The sequence below is a fragment of the Mercenaria mercenaria genome, chromosome 5 (genome assembly GCF_021730395.1).
Source record: "Mercenaria mercenaria strain notata chromosome 5, MADL_Memer_1, whole genome shotgun sequence".
In the NCBI taxonomy this organism is placed as follows: Eukaryota; Metazoa; Mollusca; class Bivalvia; order Venerida; family Veneridae; genus Mercenaria; species Mercenaria mercenaria.
Window position 1 is genome coordinate 35,749,408 of NC_069365.1, and position 13,532 is coordinate 35,762,939.

Consider the following 13,532-nt stretch of genomic DNA (forward strand, 5'->3'; position numbering starts at 1 on the left):
GCTAAAAATAGAAAACTCTTTAAACAATGTCTTCTCATGAACCGCGTGATGGGTCTTCATTAAACTTGCTCTGTAGCATCATTTTCAGATTTTCTCGCAAATTTGTTCAAATGGGGGCACTTGGTTGCTTTAGAGACCACAAGAGCTGAGTTAAAGTACCCAAAAACGTAACTTCATCCAGATGTCAAAAGTCGCCTTTCTTAATTAGATTCAGTGTAGTCATTGTTTTGTTCATTTGTGACCATAAGGTCAACCCAATGACTTTCATAAAGTGATTACAGTTAATTGCTTGGTGGTGGGGGATGGGGTTGCGGGATGATTCATATTTTATAACCTTCCATGAAAAACACAATGTAACCGAGTCAACTGTTTTACTAATCGAAATTTCTCACGACTCCCGATATTTTTGGCAGCATCCTTCATAATACTTTGAGCACACATTCAAAACATGTCACTATTAATAAGATGTATATATTTCAACACAGAAGAGTAAGACTATAATGTTATTTTATCAGTCTTGTTATAAGGTAAGAAAACACTACAGAAACCAAATAAATTCATTATCCTGTCAAATATTGGAAACAAGTATAAATTTGGATTGATATACATGAATCAGTGAAAATTCAATATTTATACCTTTGTATCCCTATGAATTATATTTGCTCGTTGAATAAAATCAAACCATTCAATTGTATTTTGAAGACTCTTTGCACGATTCAATTTTGTTGAAATGTTTATACTTGTATGTACAGAACAACATATTCGTATATGTGTCTGAGAAACTCGTACGTGTGCTATTAATATTGTGATAGATATTGGCAAAAATATCGAGCGCAAGTCAGACGTTTCGGTTAGTGTGCGTTCTGTGCTCTCCTAGGATCTTTGACAGATTTGATTCAATTCACTTGAATCACATATTTCTACATAAATGTATATATGATGTAAGTTATTTACGAATAAGGTTTTATTGATGTTTAATTACTTGTGTCAAATCAAAGATAAAATGTCGGATTTCCCCTGATCATGTGATCTTGTGTATTTGATCTTACAACTAAGATACAAAATAGTTACACTTTGAGCATATTACCACTGAAATAAAGGAAAACAAAATTCTTTTGGTCCTAAAAATGCCGCGCGTTGGTAACTGTATGTGTAGACTGAATGTGTGCATTCAGCGTAACGTTTATTTTTAAATTTTCATAGTTCGTTAATTTCCATCAATTTCATCATTGCGGTGTCTGGTTTCATTGTTGTCAACATTTTTCTCATGCGAGCTTTCATTTTCTTCCGAAATTCTTTCTCCCCACGCATCAACTCTCTGAAATATAATTTAAATATTTGAATATTTGTGTGGTCTTTCGCAGTGAACCAATGTTTGAACAACTCAGTAAATCATAAAGTTTGTTTTTGACTTTAACTAATTTAAAACAGAAATATTTTTAACAGATATTTTGACATTTAGCTTTGTTCTGCCTTTACATCTACATACGGTTTTTAAAACAAACTTATGACGGGTGCATGAGTGTCTAGAACTTCGATGTTTTGCACTGGCTTACACATTTGTACAGACAATTATATCAAATAAACATAAACATCATTATTGCCTACCCCGTATCGACTCCCACGTCTTTATTGTCAAAACTTATTCGTGTAATACATACTCAATATCAACATTCCCGTCATTGTCAGTTTTCAATCGTATAAAACATATCCAATATTAACTTTCCCGTCTTTGACGGTATCTATTCGTGTTACACATACCCCATATCGACTTCCCTGTCTTTGTCAGTGTAAAATTGTGTAATACATACCCCATATAAACATTCATGCCTTTATAAGCATCTGGTCGTGGTGTACATAACCAATATCAACTACATCCGTCTTTGCCAGTATCTATACGTGTAATTCATAACCCATATCAACATTCCCGTCTTTGTTGTTATCTAGTCGTGTTATATATATCCCATATCGAAGTCTCTATCTCTGTCAGCATGTAATTATAATACATTCCAGTCTTTGTCAGTATCTAGTCGTATAATACATACCCCATATTAACTTCCCCGTCTTTGTCAGAACCTTGTCATGTTATACATACCCCATATCAACATTTCCGTCTTTGTCAGTATCATGTCGTGTTATAAATAACTCATATCGACTTCCCCGTCTTTGTCAGTATGTAGTAGCGTTAACATAATCCCATGAATTTCCCGTCTTTGTCGGCATCTAGTCGTGTCACACATACCCCATACAGACTTCCCCGTCTTTTTCAATATCTAGTCGTGTAATGAATACCCCATATCAACATTCCCGTCTTTGTCAACACCTAGTTGTGTTATACATACCCCATATCGACTTCCCCGTCTTTGTCAGTATCTAGTTGTTTAATAACTTCATCCAGCTGGTGCTCAGTCATCGGTATCTTTTCAGCCTATTCGGTAAAACGGAAAAATGTATGCATACCCAGTTAAAAAGGAATTACAACATACAAACCAACGTATGTATGCAAAAAGTTTAATATCACCCTGCTTTAAACATTTAAATAAATGACACAAGAAAAATGAAAACTATAGAAGTAGTCAACCGTTGAAGATAACTTTAGTTAGTATTGCATTATAGGCACCAGAACGAAAGAGGAACCGCACTATTGAATATGCACCTTTTCACGATTTAAACAAAATTTTATATGCAAACTACCATTTTTTTACGGATCTTCAAAAATATGCAGATAATTAGTGAAACGTAACATGATTATCTTGATAAATTAAATGCAAGTCTTTGATGTTCTGTATAATAAAACGCTCTTCGCTTTATATACCAGTTTTAAAAAGTTCATATATTTGAAGTTTAACGAAACTTTTTCTATTCGCACAGAATGAAATTAAATTAACATTAATTAGCTAACAAGGTTTTTGTTGTCGTTGTTTTTTAAAGAGTGTGGGGGTGTTAGAGTCACAGCGGTACAGTTTATGTCATACAGCAACATTTCAAGTTTTAATGTTTAAGGCAGACTTCGGGGGTCCTTCTATTTCCTCACGGGTAGGCACCTCGGTAGAACCGCCGACCTTCTGTAAGCCAGCTAATTGGCTACCCAACATGAAGAAATCTCACCCCAAGCGAGGTTCTGAGCCAACTTTGGCCAGGGGCAAGTGATTCGAAGCAGCAACCTTCACCACCTGGTCACGGATGCCCCTGGCTAACAAGTCTTGCAGTTACAAGTGAACTATTAGGTCTTATCTTTAACTAAAATAACTGTTTGTAGTAGTTATGATTGACATTTTCCTTTATACTGGTTGGCAGAAAATAAAAACTATGTCTGGAAACCAAGAAACAGATATATCCGACTTTCAAATACAGCTAAAAGATCGCACAGACTCGTCGTTTATTTGTTCTTTATGGTTTGGGAAAAATATGTAAAACGTTCATGCCAAGAATTTTTCTATTTCAAAAATATGTTACAATTCTATATATGCATTTACCACTAGTCCCATTTTAAATTCCTGTCTATCAACGCTTAGACTTCTGTCTTTGTCCAATCTTTTCAAAAGGTCAATGATTCGATAACCCTTGTCATGCATAAACTTGAACATGCGCATTACTGGGTCTCTCCAGTCAATGACTTCCTCATCTATTATCGGTGGGGCCGTTGACTGCATGACCGGTCCAAAGACAATCCTTAGTGGTAGCTGCCGTGTGCGCTTCACTTCATCCCATTTGTCAAGAAATTCTGATCTAACAACAATGTCCTTGAAAAACGTTAATTTGAAAAGAAATGTTTCACAAGTTTTTGAGCAGTTTAACATACAATCAGATCGAAAAAAAGTGGTGTTGTACAATTAACGATTTGATAGTTATAAGAAACGGCGTCTTTCAAAATGCACGCACTACTAATTGAAATTTAATAGGTGTACCTGTGTCATGTATGAATGAAGGAAAGCAACAATAACAGTAAATTATTTATAATAAGTATAAAGATACTGCTCTCGGAAAGTAAAACGGTTAGGACATTTTAGTGCCGGGTAGGAATCTAATAATGTTTGCTAGAAAAAAATGCATATGAAAGCGTTTTCCAGTATTATCAGAACTTACGGAAATGTCTAGCATTGTTAGCACACACTTGTCCGAGTTCTCTATTGCTCTCAATATGGTCATAGCAACCTCTGCAGTATAAGGATTTTGGCCCATCTAGTTGTAATATAATTATATAAGAACTTCATAAAATTAAGAACATCGTAATTAAATACTGTCACATACACATGTAAATAATACTCGCCGGTTATTCATATGATGTATTGGACATACACTACAATTACAATAATGACACCTTATATAAATCTTCGAACCATAGTATGTGATATATGATCGGTCTGTATTAAACTCATGTTTACTGGGTTGGTAAGTCAAAATTTAATAAATAAAATTATTTTTTGTTGTCATTTAAAACACTTATTGAATAACTGGCCTAGGGCAGTGGTAAGCAATACAATAAGTGTATACTTTTAGCACAGCTTTTTTGAAATCAATAAGTATTATTATAATAGTTTCCAGAAATAACCTACCATGGACATTTGAGCAAATGATAATAGGTGACAAATTTAATCATTTTTAGACTTCTTTTCTTCTGAGAGTAGGAAGCAGAAGTTTTACAAGACCCATTAGAAAGTTACAATCATATTCAGGTTGACGTCCATGGAAACATTGCCGTGCCTTTGTTGGTTGTTCAAAAATAAAAAAATTATCATGACCTTACTTTTATCGATCTAAGTCCTTCATTTCGCTGAAGCCCTTTTACAAGTCCCTTTACTCCATCTATTCCGATTCGATTGTTTGATATGTCTAATGATAACAATGTTCTATTATTCATTAATGCCCGGCCTAGATTCTCTGCACCAACATTACCAAATCCATTCCATGCTAGGTTCAAATACTTTAAACCAACATTTTTCTGAAGAGAAACAAAAAAAACGTGTATTACCGTGTAGTTGTCATTAATTAAGCAAATGTGTGTATCGTATGTTTTTATGGGTCTTCCAATTAGTAACCATTAAGTACTATTAGTTAAAAACATGCATGGTCACATATTAACAACTGCTTTCAATCATTATTCAGATGTGATGCAAGCTATGAAACTGTACGTAATTTTTCTCACCTTTATACCTAGGGCTATTGCTAATGCACCATTCCCTCTGATATGATTCCAGCTCATATCCAAATCTTTTAAAATATCGTTCTTAGCTGAAAATAAAAATTCTATCTCACAACAATTTATTCCTTACTTTTTTATTTTGTGGTTACATTTTTTATTATAACAGCCGAAGACATAAATGAATGGGCATCGGTATAAAGTATTTGTAATTAAGCTACAAATATCAGCTTAAAGATATACAGTGGCAATCTTTCAGTTCAAATTTGTAAAATCCTCATGAATTATGTCTTACTTTACTAAATATATAAATTAGTTGTGTATGTAGAGCTACATTCATAATTAAAACACATGCAGTAACAGGCGACTGTTTAAAAAAACTTCCAGTTTTTTATTGCTAGAACACATTTACACTGCGTTCAGCTATACATGTGTATACAGCGTGTACTATTTTTAACCTAATTCTTAGTATTATCAGTACAATTAAACTTGTTATTTTCATGTTTACATAAACTGTAGTATTTGCTCACGTTTTTAAATGTGAAAATTGGGTCTAGTATACCTTCCACCTTTACCCTGCTAAATTTCCAGAACGGACTGGTCCATCATTCAATTTGGCCAATACCACTTATTATTCAAAGGGGTGTTCACTGAAAATTTACTGACTGAACAGCGAACAGTGCAGACCATGATCTGACTGCACGGATGTGCAGGCTGATCTTGGTCTGCACTGGTCGCAAAGGCAGAATCAATTGCCGCCAGCAGGCTAAAGGTTAATTGCAACAAAGTTTGCACGACTCCATTTTCCTCATGTAATTGTCAATGTAGAATGATGCTAATAGTACTGATTTTATTTCGCGTTTGAGTATACTCAATGATGCGTATTTTTGTGACCTTTTAAAATTGGGTTGAGGAGTGGGACCGTTTGAAGTTCCCTTCAGTATATGTATCTAAACAAACTGACAGTTAATGCATCCTCCAGATTTATTAAAGTAAACTCACCTATTGCACGCCCAATGTCGAGGGCTCCGATTTCGCTAATTCCGTTGTGACTAACATTTAATTCCTCAAGTTTAGACTTTGCCTGTAATAAAGAAACGAATTGATCGCATCGTATAACAAGAACCAATATGTCTGTCCATTCAGTATATTACATAGAAGGTGATATATCCCATGTCTTGATATACAATTATCTAATACAACCTGTTACTCTTTGTGTTACTGTATATATCATTAAAATTACTTTTATGAAGTAGTTTTTACCTCTATCATGTCTGCCAATACTTTTGCTTCAGAATCTTCCAAACCACTACCTAAATGGAAAACAAATGCATGTTGTTCTCGCGTGTGACAAAACAGTTATGTACACGTAACTTCAATCTGAGAAAAAAAAAATTGTATTTCAAATAGAAATTGGTCGGCATAATGTACGTTTACCTGAAATATCTAGTTTATGGAGATTCCGCCCTCTTTTAAGTAAATTTGTGAAAGCTTCTATTCCTCTTGATCCAATCAGGTTACCGCTAATGTTCTGAAAATACATTGCACCGAGGAATAATTTTATAAAAAGCAAAAATACTTTCGTGTAGTCTTCTGATAAACCAGATACATTATAAACAATATATTTAGTTGCAAAACTAGCTTTTTATCTTCTAAATTCGGACTTTTAAAGAAACCTTGTGACAGACTGACTACGAATACGTAATCTTTAAGGTCTGAGGCATAGCGGTCTGTTTAAATCGATGTTTCTATACTTAATACATTATATACATCCTTTTACAACAAACGTATTGCTTTTCCTGAAATGTATAACTCACCAGCAATGCCGTTTAAAGTCTTTAATGTTTTCTTTTTCTAAATCTTCGGTGTTTACAGTTAGAAATATTGTGTTCAATAATGTTTAACCCTTAAGAATGCTCGAAAGGTTCTTTGCTATACAGAAAATTATTTTGTGTATTAAAATTTCTTGTCAGAAGCACGAGTGAATATTGCAGGACAAGCAAAACTACAAACTGTAAGTTTTAGGTTAACAACTTACAAGTTCCGTAATGTTGTCGTTTTCTTCTAGCATTTCAGCAATACACTCTGCACCTTCACTGCCTATATCGTTGTCTTCTAGATTGAGCATCTGCACGCGATGATTATCCACGAGAGCAACACACAGAGCTCTCACTCCCTTTGGTCCTAATGGATGACTTTTCATCACCAAGTCTTTGTCATTGATATGCCGTGAAATGAATGAGGATGGAGGTACCCTTAACCGTTTACAGGCTGTTAAGTAACATTCAACATTTTCCCGTTCTACTTTCTGATTTGCGCTTTCTTTCACTTCTTTTTTTGGTTCAACTTTAGGAATTAAAACGAACGAATTCACATTACGATTTAAGAATATAAGTACATATATTTTGTACATGTATATCTTATTTCTACTTTTAATATTAAAGTCTCATAACGCCTTTGTTTATTACTGGCTGCCAAATTTTTTATACGAACATAAAATATATTGATTTTTGTTACATCCTGTTTTCGGTATTAATTGGTTTCTCTAATAATTGTTAAAGGTTTGAATATTGATTATCACAATAGGAAGTTTTATTGAACACATTGTTTTATTACCTCACTTTTAAGTTCATGTGTAGTATATATAGTCTAATCATATAATTATGCATAAAATCTGTTTGGATGGCTGTTTCATCTGATTTCAACATCATAATGAAAGTCTTATGGAACTTTAAAGTTTTACTTTATTAGGTAAAACAGTAGTAGTATAGAAACAAAACCTTATCAAACGATATAGTATCAGCTAGCCTGCCCTTTGGTGTGGAGTTTTAAAAGTACAAACAGGACTAAAATCCGTTGTAATAAAGGATCTTAAGGTATACCTACTGTCAGACATGATATCGTAGCCAGTGAACGTAAATTCTCGTTGAATACAAGTCACTGGAGGTTTTCTACATGCATTGCGAATTCCAAGTTTTTCATCAGGAATGGCATTCTCTATAGGCGTAGATGACTCTGTCATTGCAACAACAGAAGTCAAAGACACTGGTGTTGATCCAGTCCTGACGAGTGGAGATGTTCTACTCATATAAAGCGATGTTTCTTTTGACACCTTTCCAGCCCCCTTTATATTTGTCTTTTGTTTGGCACTTGCACGTTGCTGCTGCCTATTAGTAATTGGAGTTCTTCCACCATGGCCTGCTTCGTGTATTTTTCTATGCATTTCTCCGATGTTAGAATTTGCTGACGTGATTTTCTTCTTATGCTGGTTTGATATCTCCATAATACATCTCGGTATATCCGCAAATAATCCAATAGATACAGACAAATATATAATATTATTGATAACTAAATGTACACTAGGAAGAAAAACAAAATATTGTCAGGAAACGTTGATTGCTTTAAGATTTTCATAAGGAACACCATGTTATTAAGAATAACAGTTTGTAACATCAAGTAATTTTGACATATACATTGAAAATATTTCCAGTTTCTTTTCTCTGCAGTCTATTCAGTTTCACTCGAACATACATGAATACAATGTACATGTATATTTAAATTTATACATAATAATATAAAGAACCTTTTATAGCGACTTTTTACGTACCGTAATGGTATTTCTATCATTATCATACGCTGGTTTATTTGGTCAAGTTAGCAACTGCTAGTTTAACAAATAATTTCCTTCAAATATTTGCAACTTTTTAAATTGAAAAGTATTCAACCAGTAATATTGTGATGTTTGTTTACCTGAAATAAACATGAGAGTTAATAAACTACAGGAAAGTAACAGTTTTTATTTCCAAATAGAAAAGAAAATATGAATTTAGCAATGGCAATAACAACAGTAAGGCTTATAGACAGTGATTGTAGAAATTTATAATTTTATTTCAATTCTTTTTATAATCTGTAGAAAGAATTGGTTAATAACATTTGTTAAATAACATATTAACTTACCTCAACGAGCAGTCATTGTAAAACAAGTTTTTGAATCATCATATCGTATATTCCCACCTTTTCTACAGCGGAATTACAAACGGTTAGTTTGATGTTTGATGCAACGGGTGCATATATCCATAATACAAGAAAATGCAAATTATGATTTCAATAAAGTCAGAAAGATTAGCAAGTTTTCTGAAGCAAAATATTAAATAAGAGCCAACATAATGAATGTTTTCGCATCCTTAATAACCACATGCAAGCTTATATTAACATATAGGTACAACAGATATGAAAAGACTCAGTAGCTTGTTTGATTGAAATCCGTATAATGCATTGGAGCATTTCTTTAAACCAGCGGAATTAATATTCTGCTTTATAAGGAGGAATGGATTGATCATCAACTATCGTTCTTAATACAAAATACTGTTATAATGTGTTCGCTTTCTACATCTTCTCACAGCTGATTACACCAATTCAGGGGAAACAACTTCTCTTTCAAAATGTTCACCATTCATTGCTTATTTAGAAGAAAAACTCTTCATTTATCGTAGTTTTTTAATGGTGATTATATATAAGGCACAAGTCAAGATACATATGAGCCATGCCATGAGAAAACCAACATAGTGGGTTTGCGACCAGCATACATCCGCGCAGTCTGGTCAGGGTCCATGCTGTCCGCTTTTAAAGCCTATTGGAATTGGGGAAACTGTTAGCGAACAGCATGAATCCTGAACAGACTGCGCGAATGCGCAGGCTGGTCTGGATACATGCTGGTCGCAAACCCACTATGTTGGTTTTCTCATGGCGTGGCTCAAATATAAAATAATCAAAATTTCGATTTACTACAATTACATTCAGGCATGTTCGGTCAATATTTGAATTTTTTTATAAAATATTTACAGCATTCTTGTAATTCAATAGTGTTAACACCCCCATTTGATCACTGTCAACTGCAAATTACAATTTACAGATAATTATTGTTACTTATTTAGCTTTCGTATACAGTTTCAAAAGAGGTAGCTATTGTTAGAAAAAATGACAAGTCTGACCCAATATACTTAATGCAGTTAATAAAAAAGACTAACTTCTATGAATGATGTAAAATATGTAGTCTACTAAGATATCCAAAAAATATGATAAGAAACAATAATATTACAAGGCTTCAAAGATCCCGCATTTTTAATGACATGCAAATTTAAATCACTTTTTAGGTAGTTTTTTGTCATTTGTTAAGATTGTTTTGCTCTTGAACTTATAAAACAGTGTTACTGAAATACACTATTTCTACAATCAAGGAAAATTCATTAAGATAGCTGCAATGTTTCCAACAAAGAGGTATCGAGTTTTATGTGACAATGTGCGAGTACCCAAAATATCGCTAAATGTATAGTCAACATACAAGGGAGATTACTTCGCAATATCTATAACAGTGACAAAAAAGCAACGAATGTATTTCATTGCATTGTATTTTACAATATATTAGACGGGGAGAATGATGTACCTTGTGACAACTTCCCATATACAACAGGGAGGGTTCGTATAGACAGTAATACTCTTTATAATTCGCCTGATCTAGCTCCTAATCCAGAGAACATTGTTTCCAATTTGACCTAGATTTCATGAACACAAAGAACAAATAACACGACTTCTGGAGCATTGACAGTGGTAATGTATGGTGCGAGCTAGTGGCCTAGTTTATGACCCTAGATGACACTGAACCAGATCTAACGAAAGTTTCATTAAAAAATATATTTTGACCAAATTTCAAATTTCCTATTATTTTTAGCAATTTACCGGAAACAAACAATTTTTTGTTAGGCCTTATACATGTTTCAAAAGTGTTTGGTATTTTCTGCTTCTTTGTAACAAATTAACATCTTTTGTCTTCAAATGGTACTACCTCCTTACTTCAACGGACTTTATGTAAACGACATATTTTAGACAATGAGAAAGTTTTACAAATTGTGTATGTTTCTGATATTTTTGTAATGTATAATGATTAATATATATCCTAAAGAAGGCTTAGAGCCTATATATTGTAAGGACCTAACCCCTGGGTAGTTGCACATCCTTATTAATCAGGATACCGATCTATTTAGCAATAACTGGTATTTGCACATCAACATCTACCCTTGATAAAGCATGCAAATACAAGTGTATGTTGCGATTAACACCAGATGCGTTGAAATATATACCTGGGACAACCTCTTTGGATGCGTCGATATTGGACAATCTCTTTGGATGCGTCGATATTGGACAATCTCTGTAGATGCGTCAATATATATATCATATACCTTGGGAATACCTTTTCGGTCCTATCTAGTCAGGATATCGGACCATAATGATAACCAGTATACATACATCACCATCAGTTTAGATGAAGTGCATATATACCGGTACTCCTTTCTGGTTTACATCAATACCTTCAAATTACCACAGGAACTCGGATGAACGGTTAAAAATAGCTCTTTAATATTGCGACATCATAATAATCGTGTAACGCTTGTAAACATAACACAAAAGTACGTTCCAGAAGTTGACAATATGGCATCGTAGAAATGATATTACACCGGAGAAATAAATACATCGTCATAGATTAACAATGGAGGACCTAGGCCTATGCAATGGGATCTTCTTCAGTCAAAGCAGTTATATATAGAATCTACATCAGTACAAAGCATTATAATATGTGAATATAAGTAGAATTACGGAGACCAATGCATCTCTTTGGTTCTGCCATAACGTGGTAGTTCAAACTAGGCATACTGCAAGGTTCGGTTTTACATGGTTTTGTATTTACTTCATAATATTGTTGTTGTTGTTGTTCTGTAAGGCTAAAAGTGCCTATTCTATGAATTTGACTTTCTGCTCTTTAAAATAAAGTTAAGACTGCCTAGTAAGTGTTTCTTTTACCTTGCTAAAGAGCTTTTTTGTATTTCTTAATAGAAAATGTATTTCTGAATAGAAATGTCTCGTCTGTGAGTTTTACTTCTCAAGGTTTTACGGTTGAGAAGAAGATACCGACTGAACGCAGACACCCGTATTTATAGCCTTTGGAGTGCCAATGGCAACGGCTTTGACCAATGAAAATCCCGGCTTAAGACTAGGTAATGTGATATGCCCAAAGCAACAATTAACAATGAGAACAATAAAAGTGCATTACATTTCAGGCTCGAGTACTACAAGCACGGCTTAAAAGAAAAGCCACATAATTATACATGATATACATTATGAAATAACATATCGACAAAAAGCCGGAGCATTATATGCTAAGCGTAGTGATACATGTAGACGAAATTTGTTACGCTAACAATATATAGTACATACATAGTAAAATGTTAGAATTGATGTGAAATATCCGGCTTACATCAGGCTTTAAGTTATTTAAGCATAAATATGAATCCCTAAAAGTTTCATTCATAACAAAGATACATTCACGAAAAGCCGGACCCTAAAAAGGTAGAAGTAGTCCAAAGTTCCGTGTCCGCCATTTTTAAATACCGTAAATGGCACAAGGCAGCATCGTCAGAAATGTTCCAATACGTCTGTAGATAGTCTGATGTGGTAAAAATCTCTTCCTGTACGTGTCGGGGAGTAATTAATTTATTCGTTAGAAGAACCATCTGCCTCCTGTACTAATTATGACAAGAGTTACGTATCCTAATGTAGAGTACTCTCTCACAAGGAGAAATGTCAACAATGATGACATTCTAATTTTTATGAAGAATCTTTGTAGGAAACAGTCCATTTGAAGGAAAGTTACTTAGGTATGACGTATATAAACACTTTAAATATTGAAAACAGTCCTTGTATTAAGTTAGATTACTCTAGTTCAGCAGTTACTTGTATGCTAAATGTTTATTTGTCACATAATTTCATGACGTTCATTTTGTAAGGGAGAATTCCATTACAATATTATAAAAAAAAGAGTGTATTTTGGGGTATAATTAACACGACCAGACGAAGAATTTCCGGGGGAGGTGAATGGGGTGGATGAGGAGGTTCAAAATAATTCTGATTAAAAGATTTTAAGCATTGGCAGTCATTATACATATTGTCTTTTATACCTGAAAATATTCCCTAATTCGAACATTTTCTATGCAAGTCAGAACGTGTTTTGCATGTACCGTCCAGGGCCAAGTTGTTCGAAATTTTAACCGGCTGTTAAACTAACCGCCGGTTTAATTTTGATTCAAAATACTATTCTTGGTGGGAAACACTAGTATAATGTTTTGATTTTATTGTAAAGATTTTTCAAGGTACATAATTCTTAACTCGTACATTTATTTTTCCTAAGTCTTCTGAAATGTCGAAAAATAATCCTAAAGGTTCATCAACCGGTAGCTTAATAGCCTGTCAAAATACAAAGAAAAGTAGGGGTCATATATCTTCTAAGAGAGATTTTTTGTCTGACAGGTCTACACTGTGGAACATCTTCCAAACTGACAGC

The 13,532-nt window shown here is 33.8% G+C and overlaps 1 protein-coding gene across 1 annotated transcript; it reads right to left on the reverse strand.

Annotated features, from left to right (window-relative positions):
* Nucleotides 1–710: 710 nt before the first annotated feature.
* Nucleotides 711–9,311, reverse strand: LOC123558889 (leucine-rich repeat-containing protein 74B-like). The gene is made up of 11 exons (XM_053544849.1): nucleotides 8,027–9,311; nucleotides 7,179–7,486; nucleotides 6,578–6,671; nucleotides 6,404–6,453; nucleotides 6,143–6,224; nucleotides 5,147–5,232; nucleotides 4,748–4,942; nucleotides 4,087–4,182; nucleotides 3,477–3,743; nucleotides 2,343–2,428; nucleotides 711–1,318 (listed from the first exon to the last, which is right to left on the reverse strand). Exons 1-11 carry the CDS (start codon nucleotides 8,421–8,423, stop codon nucleotides 1,198–1,200), a joined length of 1,782 nt encoding a protein of 593 aa, XP_053400824.1. The 5' UTR covers nucleotides 8,424–9,311; the 3' UTR covers nucleotides 711–1,197.
* Nucleotides 9,312–13,532: the final 4,221 nt, after the last annotated feature.